General features: G+C 37.5%; 1 protein-coding gene across 1 annotated transcript in view; it reads right to left on the reverse strand.

Annotated features, from left to right (window-relative positions):
- Positions 1-16,508, reverse strand: part of FAM184B (family with sequence similarity 184 member B) — a 46,124-nt gene extending 29,616 nt beyond the window's left edge. Inside the window, 1 exon segment of the mRNA XM_062574616.1 lies at positions 16,374-16,508. Within this exon segment, the coding sequence (XP_062430600.1) occupies positions 16,374-16,508 (135 nt within the window).
- Positions 16,509-22,656: the final 6,148 nt, after the last annotated feature.

Here is a 22,656-nt window from a genome sequence, read left to right on the forward strand (position 1 = left end):
ACCGTGTTCCAGAAGACAAACAGAGAAGAAGTCATTGTCTACATTTAGATTTGTATACACTTTGGACTCAGATTACATCTTGTTAATTATCCTCTATTATTTTTAACCTACCTTTTTTGGAAACAGAAACAGTTGCAGGATATTAAGTACACTTCTTCTCTCCAGAAGTTCCAACACAAATCATTGTGTGAACCCCTTTTAACTATTCATGCCATAAAAAAAAAACAAGGAGGAGGATTAATTTTGCCCATAGCATTGGAAAGACCAGTAATTAGCTGAAGCGACTTCAGTTTGCAGAGTCAAATGTCGGCAACAATATGTCTTTGTTTCTATCCATTAACAAAACACAAATATATTATTAGAACATCAGGTTTTCATGATTCAAAAGCATCCACTCCTGATGCATTTATCTAGTGTATTAGCACTGCCTATCTCGTATTATGTTGTATTCAGTTCGACAGTGGAAGCTGTGTTTGTCTAAAGTCTGACTTCATTATAGATAGAAATTTCCCAAATTGTGCTAAACATTAGACTGGAGACTTTCTATGTTAATGGTTAATCTTAGGGGAGTTAGCTACAAGACTGGGAGAAACTGGTTTCCCTGTTCTATCAATCATTCCTATGCTTCCATTTAATAGTGGTTAGAACCACAAAGAATAATTTTGACATGAAAAATGCAGGTCTTTAAAGTTTATCTTCAGCCTTGACTGCCGAAACCAATTCCTCAGTATCTTAAACTTCCCAAAAGATTTAATTTTCAAAGGATTGCTACTCACTACTTCCTGAAATTAAGGTCTCTCAGGCATGCCTTTCATTTGCTATTTAATATAAATGCCCAGGACTACAATATTCCTATCCCAGGTACTTCATTTAAGAGACTGAAGTCATGAATCTGGGTCTTGCATTCTGCTGGAAGGAAAAATACTGAAGAATGATTTCAGCTATTATACCTTGCAGAGTATACATTCTGCTGAGTATTGTGGTATAAACCTCTTCAGGGCAAAAGCCTTGGAGAGCCTAAAAGCAGCTCTAAAATTGGTCAGTTTGACAGCACAGAGAACTGCCTTCAAATGTAAAGGACATGGTATCACTCCCCGAGTTACTAGCGTAATACCAGTGGCTGCCACCTCCTTACAGTTCTCCAAAGATATATGTACATTTGGAAACATACTGATTTTACAGCAGCTGAATTGTATGACAGGTTGGTAGAAATGCTATTGCACAACATGCACTGGGGAATTATCAATGCTATGAATATGAATTCATATTGTTAGTCGTGGCATCTTATTTCCTTCCTGCTTTTCTTTATGGTGATATAACCCCCCCCCCCCCCAAAAAAAAAGAAAGAGACAGAAAAGAATCAACTGTACCTCATCAGTGAAGACAGAACTAAAGGATTCATCCTGAACAAGACTGATCTATTTTCCAATAGTAGTTTTACCAACACTGTTCTTGTAGGAAGCTGACCACCATTATGAAAAATGGCTCTAGCAAGCTGTTTTATTAGCTGAATAAGAAGTGAGACAGTTTGGTATGGAGAGAAGTGCTGTTGATAAGAAGAATCAAAAAAAGGCAAAGGATCCAAAATATTTTTCTCCTTTCAGGCCCAGGTTAGTGGACAAAAGCAATGCATCAAACCCTTCCTGATGAGGAAAGAGCTAAAAGAAAAATGAAACACAATGAAAATAGGCCGTAATTCCATGGGATAATGAATGAGAAAAAGAAAGAAGTGTGACTGGCAAATTAATTATTACAAATTAATTTCCTAATGAATTCTAGTAAGAATTCACATGGATATCTTCGTCCTTTCTAACGCCAAAGAAGAAAGAAAGTCTTTTAATCAGTCACACTCCATCTAAGCTATGATGAGCTATGGTGCTGATTCAATTTTACACCAAGGCTATGCTGATTTTAACTGAATGATACTGCTGTAACATATGACTAGTGATCTCAAGAAAAGTCTCAAATCTTTCATTGGGTCTTCTACAGCTTTCTGAAAGCACAAAAATAGTTTTATGCACACAGATCGTTCTAGTGACTATTGATAATGTTACCATTTATATGTTTGTATGAGAGAATGTCACCCCAAGCATTCAGAAATGTTTCAGAACCTAAATTAAAAAAATACTTTTAAAATTACAGAAAATTTTATAGTTTATATATTATTTATATTTTTAAATAGTATTTTATTTTGCCTTATGTTTTTTTAGTCTTCTAAAAGAAGAGGTTGCAGCACCTCACAAAACCACAGGCTAAAGAAACTTACTTTCCTCTGAAGTAAACGATCAGTTCTGGTTGAAACAACTTTGTTTTCAAAAGCTGCAGTTATACAGGGGACCATCAAAAATTTCTTTTGTAAGCCTTCAGACTGCGTATGTTGCTACCATACCATTTATGAGAAAAATGCTATAAAGCACAATTCTTTTGGTAAGAAATAAACAGTTCAGAGCTCACTCATTCACTCACTGTCCATTAAAACACCTTGAATCAACACAGAGCATAATGGTATTGACTTTCAGTTATAAACCACATCACACACAACTTATTTCAAGCATTCTATTGTCAGCAAGTTATTAAAGGTATTTTGACAATATTTCTCGACCCTCAATCTTCTGTCTATCCATGCACAGGGGGCACGGATAAGAGGTTAACAAAGTCAGAGATGCAGAGAGTTCAGGGCCAACTTACGTTCAATGGAGTTTACAAGCTCAGAGTTAGAGTTGGGAACTCAGCTATAGTTCATAACAGTGGCCTTTCTCTGAAAACTGTATGTTTGCTTTTAAATCTAGAAACTAAAACTGGATTCTAATGAGTTCTGAGGATACGAGTTCTACAAAGAGCAAGATCAGGTGTCCCAGAACCATGTTGCAAACACAGGCTTCACACAGCCTGAGCTCAAGTGCAGGCAGCTCCATCAACTCTCACCCGTGTTGCCCCAACGACCCAAGCTGGCTGCCATAGAGCCACTTGTTTGCTCTTCATTGCCCTCCCCACCTCCTCTGCCTTTAGAAGAGCTGCATAGCTTGTGTACTGCCCCAGAACAAATCTTAATTAGCACATTAAAATGGATTCTGCTTCAGGATATTCTCTTTCAGTGCACATTCAACCTAACTCATTTCATCTATCGTTTAAACAAAGATAATAAACCCTTTCAGATGCAAGGTGGAAAGAGAGAACAGCATAGAAGTAGCCAACAGCCCTGTATGAAAACTGCTTGTGTTTAAATCCGCTAGGGTACCTCTAGCAGCCAAGCGGAAGCTCATCGTGCAATGTCTCACTCTCCCGAATGCCCTAGCGTATCCATATTATTTGTATTCTTCATTATCTGGAAATGAAATGGGAATGAAGACCTCTTGCCAACATATGCCATGAATGCCATTAAGTCATAAAATAAATCAAGATACTAAAATGTATCAAGAAAGCATAAGCATAAAATATCTACAGATTGCTAATGTCTTTTGGCATGTCTCTTGCCTCCTTTTGCCCCTCCCTTGTTTTTTGTCTTTTAATTTAAATTTTACACAAGGAAATCAGACTTTTTTTTTTCTTTTTCTATCTAGTATGGTGAATACTGAACATAAAAACCTCAGTGTAGTGATATAGGTATTGCAAATGATCTATTTGCAACCAAATATAAAATTAGCCCTAGTTTAAATTTTACTAAAGAGACTGTCCCTCTGATTCAGCTGTCCTTCATTTGTATTTGTAGTCTCTTCAGTAGACAAGAATATTTGTCAGGCAATTTAAGAACTTGGGAAAGTAAAAATATATTGCATGAATGTTTCCACAAACAGAACAGGTGATGAAAAAGGCACTAAAATAGCACTCCAAGTTTCCAAGAAAGCAAAACTAGACTGTGGATTCACAGAAGTTAAGTCTAGACAGTGCATCTTCTGCTGGGAAACTTGAATGCAGTCCATTACCTGCCTGCTGAAGGCAGATTATCTTCTGGGGCTGTCCTATGAAGTCTACTCAACTTTAAATCCCTTTTTTTCCTCTTTTTTGAAGAGGCCAGAAATCCTTCTACTATGACTGGGTATATGTAGTGCCTCAGCATCTCAAGAAATAGGTCTTCCAGACAATCAAGGAAATATTAGAGATTCCTTTAATTCTGACAAGAACTGTTGTGAAACACAAGTACTAGAGAAGGAGGTCAGATAAGGTCACTAGTAATTAGGAAACAAAGAAACAAAGAAAAACAAACCCCATGTATTTCCTCCTTCTCAGAAGCATCTTTTCTGTATACGAGAGATGGGATTCATCTCACTGACCATCAGGCGTTTCATCATTACACATCTAATCTAGGTTAGCCAGCTGAGTGCCTCCAAAGAGCAAAATTTCCCTTCACAATGCAGGTGTCTAAAATAGGTATGAAAGCTGTAATAAATTGGTCCAAGTGTTTAACTGGTTGGTCATTATTTCTTCTGCATATATAACTTTCCAGCACTTCTTTCTTACACAGAATTGGGGGAAAGCCCATCCTTTCACTAAAAGAGGTAAATTTGAATTTGGAGAGGTAAGAACTCTGTATACTCTCTGCTCTTCACTCTCTTGGGTTTTCCTCCTTTGTGAACTGATGTTTCACTTCATATTGCCTTTGTTTCTATATAACCACTTTGTGTTGTCTTACAAACACTTCAAAAACCAAAACAAGTATTGGGCATTAAGATATTACATGCATCTACTTTAATGCAGGATTTCCTCATTAACCATTATAAACCTGTAATTTGTTTTGGTGCTCTGCATTTTAGTCAAGACTTCGTTTTCTATGCTTCTCCTCATGATTCATTTTCAGTGTATTTTTTTTTTCTCTCTGTTCCCTTAATTTTTTGGAAAAAGCTAGCCTTTCTCCAACCTAAATACAATTTCTTTTGTTTTCTATCTATGTTCATTTTTCCTTCTTTCCATCTTGCCTAGGTGTTTATAATTCCCCCTGAATTAGCATCATCTGTGAATTTTAACGTTGTTCATCTTTACTTCCACATCATTAATTAGTATGTGAAATAAGGCATGCTCTAACCCAGATCTTTGTAGCATCTGCCTCCCCACAATCTGATGTGTTATAAACCTTTTGCTTACAGCTCCTGAATCATCTTACATCATCTGTCAAAAACCTTAACTTAGTAACTCTGAAATCACTTTGCAAAAGCTAAATAACAAACATAAGATTTTTTTGTATATTTTATGTATAACTGCAAAGTAGAATAAAAATCAGTTAGTATGACTTTACATGAGATATATTTTTACTTCTTTATTATGGCTGTGGTGAATCAAATTGAACCAGGGTGTATTTATAACATTAATTTGTATTCAAATATTGTCTGAATATACTGAAAAAATATTTTTCAGTAAAATTTAAACTAGCTAAACTATATGAAAACATTGAAAAGATGATGCTTAATCACTGATGAAATAAATACACTGATATGTAAATATGTTTAATGTTAATATATTTAATATATGTGGACACACAGAAGTAAGACCAAGTCATCAGATTCTAGAGTGCTTTCTATTCACCTTATATAATCTCTTGATCTTGGGGAAGTTCTTGCATAAGTCCAATATCCTCATAAATCTTTGGCTTTTACAGTCTTTGATGAGTTCAGTTCCATCTTATGAAGTTGTTTCAGATAGCTAGCATGCAGCAAATCAAAGATTTCTTGGACAGAAGTCACATTTATATCTATATCCTCTATCTGTCTGTTTTAAGGTCATTGTAGTGTAGGTGAATTTTTAGCAGAGAAGTGAAATCAACAACTTTGTTACTAGAAGGAACTAGAAAGGCCTTATTTCCATGTATTACACTGAGAATTTAGCCATCTGTTTTTGTTTCGTATCTAAAACTTATAGGAGATCTTATTGGTTCATAGCCCATAAACAAGAGCTCCATTATGCATCAAAAATGCTGAGCAGTTTCCTGTACTGTTTTCATTTATACAAATTGCAACTCCGATTAATAAGGCTACAATTACACAAGTGTCCAAATGGCTTTTGTAAAGGGAAGTCACACCTCACAACCTGTTTGAGTTCTTTCAAAGAGTCTGGACAAGGCAAATACAGTTGTTGTAAATTACCTGGATTTCCAACAGACATTTAATAAAGCTCCCCACCAAAGTCCCTTGAAGAAACTAAGCTGTTAAGAACAAAAAGAAAGGAGTAAATAGTAAGTTCTCACAATAAAGATCACCAGTGGAATCTCTAGGGAACTGCACTAACACCTATAGCATTGAATATCTTCATAAATAATTTGAAAAAGAAAGGAATATCAAAAGCAAAAGTTGACTATAAGATTTGGAAAAGAACCTCCCAAACTAAAAATTACTGCAGACAAAGGGAAAGTAATGCACTTTAAAAGAGTGATTCTAAATTTCCATATGCAGTGACACATCGTACACCTACATCTTGAATACAGTTTTAGTCCTCCCTCTTCAAGAGTATAACAGAACTGGAAAAAGCTATGTTAAAAAAAAAACAAAGATAATCAATTGCGGAAAAGCTTCTACACAAGAAATAACAAAATAAAGCAGGGATCTGATCCTGAAAAAGAGGCAGCTGAGAAGTGAAAATACATTAATATTGGTTTAGAGATTAAAAAAATTACATTTAGGTGTTCGCTTGTGCGCCAGTTGTTTATACTCCTCTTACTGCCAATCCGTAGAGACCCAGCCATGAAGAGATCTGAGAGCAAGTCAGCTCACTGTGAAGTAGACATCATGGGCTCGATTCAGTTGCCTAAACTCGGGGACTTGTTCTAATGTGCCATAGCTGCCTGAGACAGATGTCTCAGGTTGTCGTAAGGTTGTCACAAGGTTGTCAAATACGCCACAGGCTTTACAGAGAACTATGCCTTTCTTGTAGTGTATGCCAGGACATCTCAAATGGAACCAGTTTTAGGTAATACATGAAATGGAGTCCAGTCTGTAATGGTTGCTGTGCTAGATTACTCTCTACTTTACTGATTACACTGACAGCTTGGACATACAGTGCACATTAAGACCCCTAAATTAAAGTACTCTAACCTCAAACTGAATCGCATTCATGTTGTCCTTATGATTATGATATGTTCAGTCAAATGCTCTAACTTCCAAAGGCAATTAAAACAGAAGATTTCTCTGGCCAAAGCTTTTTATGTTATTTTTGGAATAGGACAGAAAAACTTAAAGAATGGACAGAGAGAGTGACAGCTTTGACTTATGAATTCTATATGAAAATCAAAAAGCATACAATGGTGACACAATTTTGGAGCCTGAATGGAAGATACTCATTTATTTCTGAAAATTTTAGTTGAAAATAAAGATTTAGCAAGATATTTAGCAGCCAGATGTCTAGCTGCTGTATTCTTGCTGTATGCTGTCTATGTTGCTCAGATAAGTTATTTGAACTGTTACAACCAGAAACAACACTGAATGCTGTAGCTGGATGTGGTTATGTTTGTGTATGCAGTGCTGCAAATCCACACAGCTGCAAAGCTAACATGATTGCATTCCAGCCCCTGTAATCTGCATGGCAGGTATATCCAAAAACAACAGTGAAAGAAAAAAAATCACTCAGCCTAAAAGTACATGTGCAAACAGACATACAGCACTATGACATAGATGAATGTCTCAAACTCTGAATTTGAAAAATAATCAAGCATATGAGTGGAATGAAGTATACGAATTGGCTCACTGATATCCCGCAACCACATATACATTCTAAGTCAAAACTGTGTTTAAGTGATATAAGGCCAAGTCATACAAATTCTGAACGACAACTACACCAAAAAGGTGTGATCTTATTTCAAATAAATTTCATTCAGTTCATTAACTTAATACAAAATCCTGCTCAATATCAGACAATTTGTAGTTTCCTTATAAGTTAAATGCAATGTTTCCTGAGTAAGAGGGTTATGTGATGTTCTGCTACCCCCTGAGCCTTTGAGAGACAAGTGAACGTACAGAAAGTAAAACATCAAGTCTGAATCACCACAGCTAAGCCTGAGCTAACATGCCCTGCTGAGGGTAGGATGAATTATCTCAGTCTTGGCACTGGACTAAGAATATTCACCCTACAATTCCTAATTGCTTTAAGCACAAGTAGGGAAAAATTACATGCATATATGTTCCTTCTAAAAGCACAGGCTAAGGGCTGAGTACTCTCCACTCCTTAAATACCGTTCAGCGCCACAGAGAAACCAAACAGCCTGTGTTGATGAGTGTGCCTAAGAAAGAAAAAAAAAAGGTGCATTTTACAGTGAGACTGCTAATGTGATTAAGATCTCACTATACTCATGGCACTTTGTAGTTCTACTTCAGTGCAACATGGTTATTAATAAAATGTAAACACTCTTTCCTAACAAAGACATGAGGAAAAAAAAACACAATGCTGCATGGACAAAAATATTTCATACACCATATATAACACAGTAACACATTCAGAAATCTAAATCCACTGCTCCAGAATATTTAAGGGCATGAGAATGTCTTAAGCTAACTGAGTTGACTTCTAATTTGGGTATTGTCTCAATTGTAAAATGCTGGCATCAATATACTGCTTAAGAAATTGTTAGTAGAGAGGTACACTTTATAAAGTCACTAAAAAGGGTACCTTTGTACAGCAGTGATGAAAAACTAGAATATGAAAAGACTAAAGCCACACAATTTTCTTTTCTGAAATTAATGGATCACTACATATTTTATTACCTTTTGCCTGTAAGGCACATATTGATAAAACGCACGGTATTTTATATAAAAACACTTAAGTAGGGTTTCTTGAAACAGTGGCTTGAATTTGGTCCATATTTTCTGTTACAAAAGCAGCTTTTAGTCGTCAATTATTACAGAAGTCTGATTTTCTGTAGACCTGGTGAAGCTTCTGAAGAATTTGTATAGCAAAAAGGCAATTCTAATACATAAAGATGCCAAGAACACCCACAGGAAAGGCAATATATTCTGAATATCCATCACTATTCATAATTTTCAAGAAAACAGCTTAAAGCTAAAATGATATAGAAAATATTTAGACTGCAGCCCACAACTGAGGATGAGAGGAAAGCTGAGATTCTTTGCTATCACACACACACCTATGGTGTGACACTGGAATATACAAGTATAACATCATCATTTTTGAATGTCAGTCCCTAGCAGTAGATACAACATACAAGCATGATAAACTATTGTTTTTCAGTGTGCTTGGGGCAGAATGCCTACATTCTTAGAACAGAAAAACAAGACTGCTAAACATCCTGCTTTAGCTCTTTAAAATATTAAAGTATTTTGAAATATTGAGGAATCTGGTAACTCAAAGGTATTATTTCAGCCCAGTTTTGCCATATTTCCGTGCCTCTTCATCATTTTGGATCTTGCCCTGAGATCTTTGTTAGTTAATTAGAATCCATGTTTATCTTTAATATATGGTTCTTGCAATTAGTGCTAAGGAAGAAGAATTCAGATTAGAACATGTGCAAAGAATGAATACTCAGAACTCTTACGAGACAGTATCAGAGAGGTTTTGCTTAGTTACCTTTGTAAAGCAAAGGCTAAGACAGGATATGATTATTAACTAAACACATCAAAATAATAAACAATTGAGAAGGGGGGAAAAGAAGAAAGTAAATTAATTCATGGTATGTGAAAATAAAAATGGGTATTGTAAGATTTATAAATTCAAAGGAATATTTCTAGCTATCTAAATAATGAGATTCTAGAATGCTTTCTAACAGGAACATTGGTTTTAATACTGCTTTTGACCAGTTTAATAACACAGTATGTTAAATAATATGACATAACACACGGACTTAATGACCCAGGAGTTCCCTTCTAGCTCTCTACAAAAAAGATACTAATGACAATAAGGTTGAGAGATCATCCGTTAGTTTGCATGCCTGTGTCAGCTGATAGGCAAAAACAATGCTAGTTTTAAAATCCAGAAGAAAATTGTATGTGAAAATCATAAAATCAAGTAAAGTACATGGGAATATTAATAACTGATTTGGTTAGTCTTTTCAGGACATGGTGTAAGCAGTTTTACAAAAAGATCTCTTTCTTTGTCTACATGGAAATCTGTATCTATATTGCTCGCCCAAGGAAAAATACTGCTGCTCCAAAAGCATGATCCTAGTTTTCATGTTGTTACATTCTGCTTCATTTCTGTAGAATACTGAGTACCTTTCTGGAGAACTGAGATCAAAAAAGCCTCAGAGCAGAACTGTTAGTGAAACAACTAACTGCACTTCAGCTGAGACACTAAGAAATGATTAGTGAGTATTTTAAGGCATCACAATAAATAAGATCAATGAATTTAGCTTAAACTTTGTGAAAAGGCAACATATTTCATCTATAAACATGAGTAGATGTTCGAAGTACTCACACAGGTTTAGTTGCACAGTTGACAGGCACTTCTAGAGTAAAACATTGTAATTTAATCACATTTCATCCCTAAACCTACCAGGTATTTTTCTGGGCACTAAAACAAAACAGGTTAAAAGATCTGGCGTACAGCTATGTTGCAAAACACTGGAGCGGAATAAATAGTCTACACCCTCACACACATCCCAGGCCACTTGCTAATTCTTCTGTAAACTTCCACTTATAGAGGGAAGCTAACGGAACTTACTCTGAGAGTATACCTCATACACTTTCATGCAGAGGTCAAACGTCTTTCTTTAAATAACTAATGAAAGTGTTTTTTGCTTATCTGCCAGATTTCCCACTGAAGCTTATTATCATATTTTTCTATTCTGCTGATTGAGCTGGTGACTGGGGGGATTAGGTAGCTGGAGAATATAACCTTTTCAGCTACTCCAATTGGTCATTAAAGAACATCTGCCTATGTTTCTTGTTCTAGAAGAAGAGCATATGTGTGCCTAGGAAACATTCCGTTTCTCCTGTAGGAAAAAAAAAAAAAAAAGTTCTTATCTTACTGTGTTTTATCAGCAATTTGCTTTTCCTCATGTCAGCATTTTTTCTGTCCTTTTGTTTAGACCCATAGTTTTCAACATACACAAACAAAATTAGTTCCAGGCCACTTGATTTTTTGATTAACGTATTCTACTTAACCAGAAATATTGCAATTAAAAATGCGCTTCTTACAATAAAGCTCCCAAATAACCAGTACAGAGTCAGATGGATCCCTAAGGAAAGTGAGTTTCAGAGTAACTATCTACCCCCATTAAAAATATTCCTTCATTGGTCTCCAGGAATTTCTCTCAAGGAAGAAAACAGAAGTATGAAGGACTGTCTTGTGGCCAAGGCAGTTTTCTGATCACTTTTTAATGTCACCATCCACCTTGTTGCTCTAGCTATTTAAATTAGGCTTCCTTCCAGAGACTGAAGTCCAGAGCAGCAGGTTTAGTTTGAGTCCCACAGGCACTTTGAAAAAAAGCCTGAATATCATGAATGCCTGCAATATATCTAGTTTTTGCCAGCCCTGCCAGAACTGCCTCTTAAATTAAAACTGATTCACTCTCCTCAGCACTCTTCTTTGAGAGTTCATTTGCATTTCTCATCCTATCTCAAGTGAAAAGGACTGTCCTGAGAATCAATAAGCACATGAAAATCCTATAATACCCAGTGGATGTTAAAAACCCATAGCATGAGGCAGCAGTGAGCCCAAAGTTTCTAGTAAAAATTGCCATGCATTTAAAACAGCTAAATAGATCAGAAATACAAGGAACTGGCAAGCATGAAACTGAATGTACCAAGGCTGAAATTTCTGATGGCGAAGACTAAACTTAATTACGAGTACAAAGTCATGCATTCTGCTACAATCAGGAAAATCACTAAATTCAAGTCCCTATTGATTTGAACACACTAGGGCTGTAGAAAAATATCTGAGCAGTATTATTTGTATCTGTGAATCACAGATATAGATGGATATTTCCATTTGCAAGCTGAACTTTTCTGATTCAGTTTCTGTAAGTTCATAAATCTTAAAAGTTTTCTTCTGAAAACTCAAAGAATAGTTCAGCTGGAAATAGATGCAATGTTATCTGATTTTAAGGTCAAAATTCTGATGGCCTAGAAAGGTCTCACCCAATCTCACTAATCTTTCTAGGTCTTTAAAACTTTTTATGTAGTTTCTGACTGAACAACTTTGCTAAAATTTCAGGTTTGCAGTGAAGACCACTCTCATTAGAAGAGTTCCATGCTCAGGTCCAGTCTTTTCTTAGTATACTGGCTACTATGACTTCTTCAGACTGGTCAGCACTTGCAAAGCTAGAGTCTGTGGAGTCAAGCAGGACTGTTTCAGTAAGTCAGCATCAAGTGAATGTTCAAGACTTCTTTTATTATAACCTGAGACACATCTCGACACCTTCCAGTCTGTACTTGATTCTCTAGCTGTGTCTCATCCTGAGATCCTTTTACCTTGAATTCTGCTCTCATTTCTAAGACTAATCAATATAGTCATCTTACCCCAGATTCTCATGCTAAGACATTTTAAGATGACAATCCAACCAAATCAAGGCAGGTTAAAGTCATATCCCACCTTTGCCCGTAGACATATGTTTATAGAAACTAGAAATCAGCTTCAGACTTCGCTTTCTTGCATGCTGCTAAGAGATGATAGTAAAATCCTTACCAAAGCCATGATCTAGTTGCCAGGGCTCCACTAATCTGCCTAGTTCTTTCTCTTAAGAGATCAAGTATCCAAACATCCATGGAACAAAATTATTACATACATAATATTGCCAAATTTAGGTATTAAAAAATATTTATTACTTTAATCTCCTTTATAGCCTCTAGAATTCCTGCTTTCAATGTTCTATTTGCATCTGGAGGAAAAAAAAAAACCCTTGGTTTATATGTATTTTATATTTTTATATACACATACATACACGCATACATTTTACAAACAAAAAATGTCTGTCTCACATATTCATTTAGCATTGTGAGCTGAAGCTTTAGCAAAAAAAAAAAAGTACAATGAACAATAAAACTCTGCCATGATTTCATTTGTGTATTTCAAACGTAGGAAGCTGGATCTCCAGTGGCAAAAAAATAAGGCCTGCCTTGAAATACAGTGGCTATCTGACTTTTTCTTTTTTGGGTGGAAGAGGGCAGCATGATGAACCTACAAATATGCTGTACTCAGTACACAAATTATTTTTCCAGACTGAAGTTCTACGCATAAATCCCTCCTCAAATCAGCTCTGCCCATGAAAAAATCCAGTATGTCAAGCACTTATACATCTATTATATAGCAATTAAAGCATTTTCACATTTTCAAATTGATGTACTTCCAGTTTACTGGATAACTACTACTACCTTTTATCCCAAGGCTTCCAAAGACATCAACACAAGGACTGATCAACACTAGCAGCTCTGGACAGATTAGGTTTGATGCTCCTGTGTCTATGTTGGGCCCACTGAACATGAACAGACTGAATAGGCTCAGTGAACCGTCAATAGTAAAAAAACAAAACAACTCAAAAAACAATCTTTGAGAGTACAATAGCCAGGATCTGAAGCCACCAATAAATGGCCTCTGTATGGGCTACAAAAAGCAGTAGTTTACTGCCCAAAATAGAAATGTTTAAGTTTTGTATTTTTTCAACTACAGCCAAAAAGGTGCAGAACAGAAAAAAAATCCTGCACATGACTAAAGGTATGAAAATTGTACTATAATCTACCTCCTCAAAACAGAAATAGCAGGGCAGTAGAACTGATATAATTTTCAAGACCTCAGGGTCTTGATTATCTGCGGAGAATCCCAACCATGCCTTATCATGTAATCAGCACTTCATGCAAGATGCTACAGCCTTACCAGTTCGGTTCTGCTGTTGATGCCTTTCCAAACTGTTCCTTTGTCTTTGATAGTAGGAAGTGGAGGCCACTACTGACCACCAGGTAGAGAGAAACATACAGACAAGCAGTCTGTGTATCCTATATCTAATTTAAACATTTTGTATTCATTTCTTCTTCTGGCACAATACAGAGTTGGTAAGCAGTCAGATCATTCACAAAATATTATTTCCTCATCACTGAAAAACTGACATCACTAAAGCAGGAAGTTACAGTTACAGGACACAGAGCAGTATTACACACTAGTAGGGAGAGGTTAGCACCACAAGCAATATAATGTTAAGGGAAAATTTAATTAAAATTATCCCAATTGCAAGATAATCAAGAAGAGAGACTGATTCAAAAACAAGTCCTCAAAGCTCCTAGGCCAAAAATGATCTATTATAACAAATTCTCCATTCAGCCTTTTTCTTCTTCCAGCTAAGCCAGATTTTGCTTTTTCAATTTTGGTATGGATGTTTACTGCTGGTATTGCACTATCCTAAGCAGAATTTAAAAGGGAAAGCATATGATTAAAATTCCATTCCTGTCCTGAGTTCTCTATAAGCATGCTTTTATTGTAAAGGAAACTGATTCTTGTAAAGGATGATTTTTTTTCAGAGTTTTTTTTTTTTTTTTTTGAGCTTCCGGTATAAATCATATAAATCATCTTTATTTTAGATTACTTAGAAGTATCCAGAGGATGAATTCTCTTGAAAGTAAAGACACTATTCCTCTAACCTTTTAACAGTAGAAATACAGCTTAAAATTATGGGGAAAAAAGTATATAATTTGATGAAGGTCTTAATAAGATTTTGCCAGGATATTTTGCACTGGAGTTATTTTTCGCCCCTTTTTGTTGATAAACTAGCTCTCAGAATATTTTTTCCCCTCTGTAAAGAGAAGCTTTATAAATTAACATAATGTATCCAAAGTGAATTATATTTTCTCCTCATAATACAATTATATAGAGAGGCTTTAAAAATAATCTTCATCTTATGTAGAAAGGAAGGCCCAGAAATCTCTACAGAGAATGAGTTCAGGGAGTTGAGCTTGAGACTTGAGAAGCTAAACACAAGCTTCTTTGCACAGATCTGTCAGTATGCTCTAAAGCTGCTGTTGAGAAATGGGTCATCCATCAGCAAGAGAAAGCTGGTGATTCTCCAGCTCCTGTTACTGTGAAATACAATCAGCTATCAAAAAATAGAAGCATTGCTATTGCTTTCCTAATAAAAGGGGGACTTTTAAAAGTGATACTTAAGGATGAACCTACATTAATTTAGCAAATTTTATATGCTAAGAAACGTAATTTGAGTAGGTGGAAATGAGTTAAAGACTAAAGATGAACAAAGACAGTGTACAGATAAAAAACAAGAGGCAACTCAGGAAATCTTAATTTGCTGTTGTCCTTCACATATATTTTACTGTGGCTGAGGAACCAGGAATGATATCAATAATCATCGCTCTAAGAATCAATGCATCACTCTATGAATTTTTATAGAACTCATTACTAAAACATAATCATATTTGACATAATAAAAATTTGTCATGAATTTGGACAGTTTCCAATTATTACAGAATCAAATGTACGTTAAACTGCAATATGTGCATTCATGGGCAAAGAATAAGCACTAGATTGTGTACAAGTATTATTATATATAAATACAAGCTAAGCACTTGCACATGTAAGTATATGTAATTCCTGTGCAAGTATTCCTACACATGATGTATCTTATCAGATACACTTACCATTAGATGAGAATAATGGCAGTTACAAGCAGTAAGCCACACCATCTTCAATATTTTTAATGATTTGCTATTGTTTTACCTTCATCCTGTACTTATGGTTCGTGCTTTTTCATTTATAGTGAAGAGGAGAGAGGTTATGAAACAAATGAAATGTCTTGATCAACTGTTAGAAAGCTTATAGAACATGGAAAAGCTGGTATTTTACATGAAGGAACACGTAGAAAATAGCTTTTTCCCCCAACTGACAATGGTGCAGCACAAAAAAATAGCACAGAAGATACCTGCCACCTGCTACAGATTTTCTCTTGCTCTTAATATGGTGTAGAAGATGCTCAAAATACTAGCATTGCTCATGACTGACTAAAAGTTTTAGCAAAATATAGTATGTAATTCAGTCCTGTCTGTTCTTCAGCTCCTGCCTTTTACTGAGGAAACTTTATATAGCTCTATTTATGCGCACCAGTAACAAGTACAAGGTAACGAGCAATATTACACTTCAGTACCACAGTTCAGTACCAGCTTTGCAACAACATTACTTGAAGACCTATAAAAGACAAATGAAATTTCGCAACTTAGGCGAAAAGCTAGATAATGTCAACTCCTGTCTTCGTAGAGCTTGAGCTCTTTTCGCTCTGGGAGGGCGCTAATTAGCGCTGTTAATTGCGAACCGTCGCTCGCTGGCCGCAAGAGCAAAGGAGCAACCCGCAGGGGAGCTGTCTGAACGGAAGTTCAGCGCACCGGTATTTCCAGGAACTGCCTTGTAAGGCAGCCCGGGCTCCCCTTCCCTCCTCGCAGGCACGGATCAGCCGAGGAGGAAGTTTGGGAGAGCCCCCGCGGGCAGGTGCCCTCGCCGCCGGGACCTACCTTGGTGAGCTGGGCGATCTTCTTGCACATTTGCACCTGAATCTCCTGGTTGCATTCTCCCGCCGAGCTGCCGCGAGCGCCGCTAGATCCATTGCAAGTCCCGGGCTGATGAACCTTGCTTATGCCAGAGGCCATGAGGCTTGAAATATTTCAGTGGAGTCCGTCCGTGCCTGCTCCGAGCGCCGCCTCCGCCGCGCCGGGGCAACTTCGGCGCCAGCGGGGCGAGCCGCAGCGGCCGCCTCCCTCCCTCCGGGCGATGTCCCAGCCCTTCAGCAAAGCACCCAGGCGAGGAGGCAGCGACCAGCCTGTGCAAACACCCTGACCGGGATTTTTTTTCCTCCCCTTCTCCTCAAATGGTTGAGCTTCTGCCGGGAGAACATAACAGCGGCTGGATGCTACGAATTCCCCGCGGGAGAGGCTGCGCCAGCCCTGCAGCCAGCGGCGCAGCCGTCCCCGGGCACCCGCAGAGACCGCCTGCAGATCAAACCACACTGCCTCCTCGGCGGCCCAAAGGACTGAGCGCCGGCGGCGGGTCACCACAGGGGACGGTCTGGGCACTTCTTGTAACCTCCGCTTTTCTGGCACAGCACCTCCGAGCCTGGATGGGCCAACAAAGTGATGAAGAGAATCTTGTTCTATTTTTGCTGCTCTGCTGAAAGTGGAATGAAGAGGTTCTTCCAGTTAAGGGACACAGCTGAACACTGGTGAGCCTGGGAGAGATGTACAGGATCCAGGCAGTCTGCCTGTCTTCACAAGAAACTGGTTAGTCCCCCTCAGGTGCACAAAACATGTTGGAAAAGTGCTGGAAGGATACTGTCTAGATTACTGGGCATTTTTTTCCTTATTCGCAGCAGGACTGCCTCTAGTCCTGCCTCCCCCGAGTCCTGCCCTCTGCTCCAACGGATAAGGCTTCTAAATCTACTAAAAGGGAAAAAAACACACATAAGTCAGAAGTTTTTAAAAATCCAAGCTATTAAGATGAAATGATTTTAAAGAAAGAAAAACTCAATAAAGGGCCATGCAAGAAGAAAATGGTTAGGGGACATGTTCAAGCAAGTATAGAAGAAATGGGAAGGAGAAGTGAAGTAGGGAAGGGGTGAAGGCAGGGAGAGAAGAGGAAAGGGGGAATGCACAGGGAGGAGAGATGCAGGGAGCTGCCCCGCACCCCCTTGTGTGGCTGCAGCCAGCAGGGAAGCGCAGCAGAGGGGCGACCCCCGAGCAGGCAGCGGCCCCCGCGCAGTGCAGGTAAGGCGGCAGCTGCTGCTGCTGCCGCCGGGGCACTCCCATCCCCATCCTTCTCGGGCTACCGCGGGGAAGCCTTGCGGGCTGTGGTGTGAAAAGAGCCTTCTCACAACGACCCGAATTGGGTCGGACTGGCAGGATTATCCAGGGTCAGCTAAAAGCAGGGCAAAAAAAAACTGAAATGGGAAATCCTCAGTGAGGACAAAAAGAGGTAAGGCACAGCTAAGAAAAAATCCAAGAAGAAGAAAAAAAATCTGGCAAAATAAGAATGCCTGCAGGCAGGAGTAGAGGAGGGAGTGAGAAGTTATAAGAAAAAAAGAACTTAGGAAAGAGAAACCAAACCCTTTAATTGCTGCAAGAAAAAGAGGGACTCGAGCTCTGAAGGCAGAAAGAAGCTTCACTCCAAGAAACTTTTGCTGTGATTCGGGAATAATGATACTCCACTGTCAATTATCTGATGTGTACTCATAGTGAAGTTTAATTCAGTCAATGTAGTTTAGTATCTTCTCCACCTGGTCAGCAGCTTGAGGGGGAAAAAAGGTGTTCATAACTTAATTATCTGTCAAATTTTTGATAAAATTGTTAACTTTATTAGGACAATCAAGAGAACACAAAAAAGGACAGTGCAGTTATATAAGCATTTTCCAGCGGAAAATGAAGACAACTGAGTGAAAATACAAATCAAATTAAGAAAAATGCAAAGCACTTCAAAAGTACTTTTAAGAAGTTACCCATGTTATCACTCAAATACACAAGTAAGATAAGCAAAGTTTATGCTTCCTTGGCTGAAAGACAGAAGACATTCCTGGCCCTGAACGCATAGTTGGATGGAGACTGGAGAGACAGAAAAGAGAACTCAGATTTTCAGATACACTAGGAAAATGACTTTTTTTTTTCTTCCCCAAGCTGGCAGTTGATATATTTGGGGCAGAGGGAGGCAAGGAAAGAGGCTTTAGTGTGTCATGGTGTTCTAGCAGAGCATAATTTGTCATTGATAAATTATTCTTATCCTTAAGTTCAGACAAATATTAGATAACTATAGCTATTCTGCACACTGATTTATTTTGAGGTACTCCTTTTTAAATTTTGCATGTAAATGCTTGTATTCTCAATCAGTTTTTAACCAATTGACCTGTTCAGTCCTGATTGAGAGAGGAAGAAAAGTTAAGGATAATCAAGTTTCTATTGTGAAGCTAGGTAGCATTTAGAGGATGAACTTCCCATGCATGTATTCCCCTTGGCAAAGGCTGCAGTATGAGATCAACTCTTTGCTAGACAGGCAAAAAATGTCATGAAAGAATTGTCAGTATACTTCAAACACTGGAAAAGCTTCGGTCGGAGTTCACGCACCAGAAAATGCAACCACAGGATATAAATTCCTAAGAGATTCAATGTTTTGTTAGTTCTACTACTCAGGAAAATACTTACTTCCATTGACAGAATTTCAGCAGCTAATGCCAGAGCTTTTCAATGAGAATTTGACCTACTTCCCCCCCCACCCTTAACTGATCTAGGGATCACTCATGGACTAGAAAAGAGGACAAAGCAAAGACTTCACAAAGTATAATCTAAGTGTGTGCTACGTAAGTGTAGATTTTGAGAGGCATGTCAAACACATAGGTAGATTACAAAACTGTTCTTGAACTTGAAGCAGTATGTGTAAAGATACAGATTAAAATACAAATTAAATAGTCTAAACAGAAAATGTGCACACAAACTTCTGTTTGAATTATTATTGCTGCATCGTCTTAAGAAAATTAGAAGAGAAACTAGTTCTGGCCCTATTGGCTTGTAACTGTATGAGCATCTTTATATGGGTCTATAGCTTTACAGCTTAGGTACAATTAAGTAATTTACATTTTTATTGGCAGAAGTAAGCCATATATGAATACATGAGTATATGCCTTCCATTTTCACTATCTGCTGCTTGCTGAATATTCAGACTATATCGCTTGTGAAAACTTCACATCCTTCTTTGCAGTCTTTCCAACTAGACCTTGTGGTATGCATACTACAGTTTAGAATCCTTTATTCTATTTTTAGTTTATTCTATGAACTTCGGATTTCTCAGTCTTTGAATTTGGAAAATCATAACATGAACGTCATTACATGATAGGATGTTCTTTCTCTTACTCTGATGGAGGATTAGGCCATCATTGTACAACAAAAACATACTATTTATCATATTCCTCCAAAACTTGGGTTTAAGTCTGTTTTTCAATAATATTTTGGGGGGAATATTCACTGAGCTCAGTTGATGAAGAAATCAATACCATTTTTGATAAGCTTTGACATAGATTCAAAAATATCAAATGACTTTCCCCCTTCTGTAATGCTTTTATAATGTCATTCTCTCTCTATCAAAGCAAAGAAACACTTGACCCAAAACCTCCATGCAAAATAAATAACTTTTTAGTTCTTACCATTATAATACAGTACTAAAGCAATTTATCATTGCTGGGTTAACATAATAATGCTTTGTCCTGTTACACATTTAAGTCTGTAAGACTGATTCCGAGATAAGAAACATTCTCTGATAGTTCATCAGTCAATGTCAATAAATCTTTAAAAGAGCTTCTAAATCAACATCATCAGGATTAGCAAATGGGAGAAAGTCAGGACACAGTTATAAAATCCTTCCCATCAAACAAACAAATGCTTAAATGACTGAAACAAATTTTAGGTAGGCTTTCCTAAAACCTGTATCAAATTCTAAACAACCTGCATGATTTAAACATTAGTGTAACTTGAGTGATGTCCTGACCCACCTAGATCAAACTCAGCCAGTTTATCTCACCATCTCAGTTGACAGAAAAGTCCATCAACCCAGCATTATCTACACATAAAAATCTTTTTGCTACATACGAGATAAGATTAGCTACTATTAAAAGATCCTCACATCCTGTATTCCAAGATACAAAGAAGGTATTTTTGTTGTAAATATTTAATGTATTTTTGCTCTCCTGTTGATGCATGTATTTCACACAGTTTTCCAAAAGGACAATTGATGCAGAGCCCAGTTTTTCCATTATTTATCTGAAAGACAGTATCACTGAAGTTGGTGGGAATTTTTTTTTAATATGTCTGAGGATAAAGTTAAACTGATCCCCCAAATTAGACTCTACTGCTGCTTTGGAAGTCTATTGGAAGTCCAATATTGTCTCATGGAAGTCCAATAGACTTCCAGTCCAATAGATTTCCAACAAAGCCTGTTTATATTTGAATATAAGAAAAATGGCAAGTGGTTCTGCTACTGGTACATCTTGGGTAATTATGATGATGGGTTTATATATGTTTCATAATTTTCATTCCCCCCCACCTTGTAAAGCAAACAGGATTTGAGAGTTCAATTCAAAGACTACCAAAAATGCTACTGATTTCCTCACTGACTGAAAATACTAACTTTTCCAAAATGTACATACAATTCTATAGTTGCCTTTTTACAGCCACTAGTTTTGGAGGAACGTGATGAACAGAACCTCTAATGGCTATTGCACAATGATGGCCTGATTATGTACGTAGTATTATGAGCTTATATTTTTAATGTGAGAACGGTAACAGGAGCCCACCAGATGCATTAGTTGCAGAAGCCCTGGAATACATACTAAATAGGATAGCAACAATTTTCCATTTTAAAACTGGTTTTTACTCAGTGACTTGTATCTGAAATTACCACTGAGTAAATGGCATGCTGCAAGTTTATCTTAGTCTGCAGCAGTTTGTTTACACACACAACTGCACTCAAAAAGAAAAGAGAACAAATGCAGAACAGTGGGTCAGAAGTAAGGTGAGATACAGCTAGAAAGATGGTATTAGCAGATGAGGTCACTGTCAAGGACAAGGAGAAAATCTTGATTTACTAGTGCACACTTCCCTCCACAGTCTGCAACAGCCCCCAAGATTTTGATTTCTATCATTCCTTTTCTTCTCAGGGAGAACTGTGAAACCCTACCAGCCACGATCTCGAGGTCTGTCCAGCTCACCTCGCTCAGGCACTCTAAAGCTGGGCCCTGGCAGGCGAGACCTGCACCCTGCCAGCCCTGATATCCCCCTCAACTCTCTGTCCCTCAGGGAGTTGCTGACCCTTAGTTTGAGTTCGCTCAGGCCCAGCTGCTGGACCTGAAATGTGGCTCCTGGGCCCAGGCACAGAGGTTTGGGTGGAAGCCCTGGCTGAGATTTATCAGGGCCAGTAACGACTGTCAGTGCACTCAGGACCCTGACAGCAAACCACTCTATCAGTTAAACAAAGCATGTATCTGGTATCACAAGGAGGCTGTTATACTTTATGTTGACCATTCAGGCCCTGTTCCATATCTGTGATCCTAATTCAGTATGTTATAAACCTACTCATAAAATATCAACAGGATATTGAGAATTGTGATTCCTGTGTCATATTTACCCTGAAAACTAGCATGTCTAACAGGGTTAGACTTCAATTAACCACAGCAGAAATCTGATTATATTTCTACCTAGAAATGCAAAGTCTAGCAGAAATATCTAAAGTAACTAGAAGAAATAAATCTGAAAATCAGGATTAAATCCATCATAGGGACTGCCAGGTATTCACCAGGGAAAATCTTCATCTACAGATGTGAGATGCAGGCAGGAACAACCGGACTGTCAAACATATGCAGGCCAAAAATAATTGAGTTTCCATTATTAGTTGGGTTTGTTAAGTCATGAAAATCATGAAGTTTTACCTGTTTTTCTTCTTCCTGTTTCCATCCTTGTCTCCATAAACAGACTTCTGCTGTGGACAAAAGCTGACTGAAGTTAATTTTCCTGTACATTTATCTTAAATAGAAAGATAGTTATACATTATATTCTTGAAAAAACATATCTCCAATTTTTAAGAAGGATTGTTATTTATAGGTCCAAGTAAGTTCCTTAGAAAATATGATCTTGAAAAAAATCAAGGATTTGCAGCTAATGATAGTACTTTTGTGAGTCTCTAACACAAGATCAATTTCACTCTTTATTTAGAAAAAAGTTGTTTAATATCTACAATGATATGTTACTACTGATCTGAGCATATGGATGC

This window comes from Rhea pennata, chromosome 4 (assembly GCF_028389875.1).
Source record: "Rhea pennata isolate bPtePen1 chromosome 4, bPtePen1.pri, whole genome shotgun sequence".
Classification (NCBI taxonomy): Eukaryota; Metazoa; Chordata; class Aves; order Rheiformes; family Rheidae; genus Rhea; species Rhea pennata.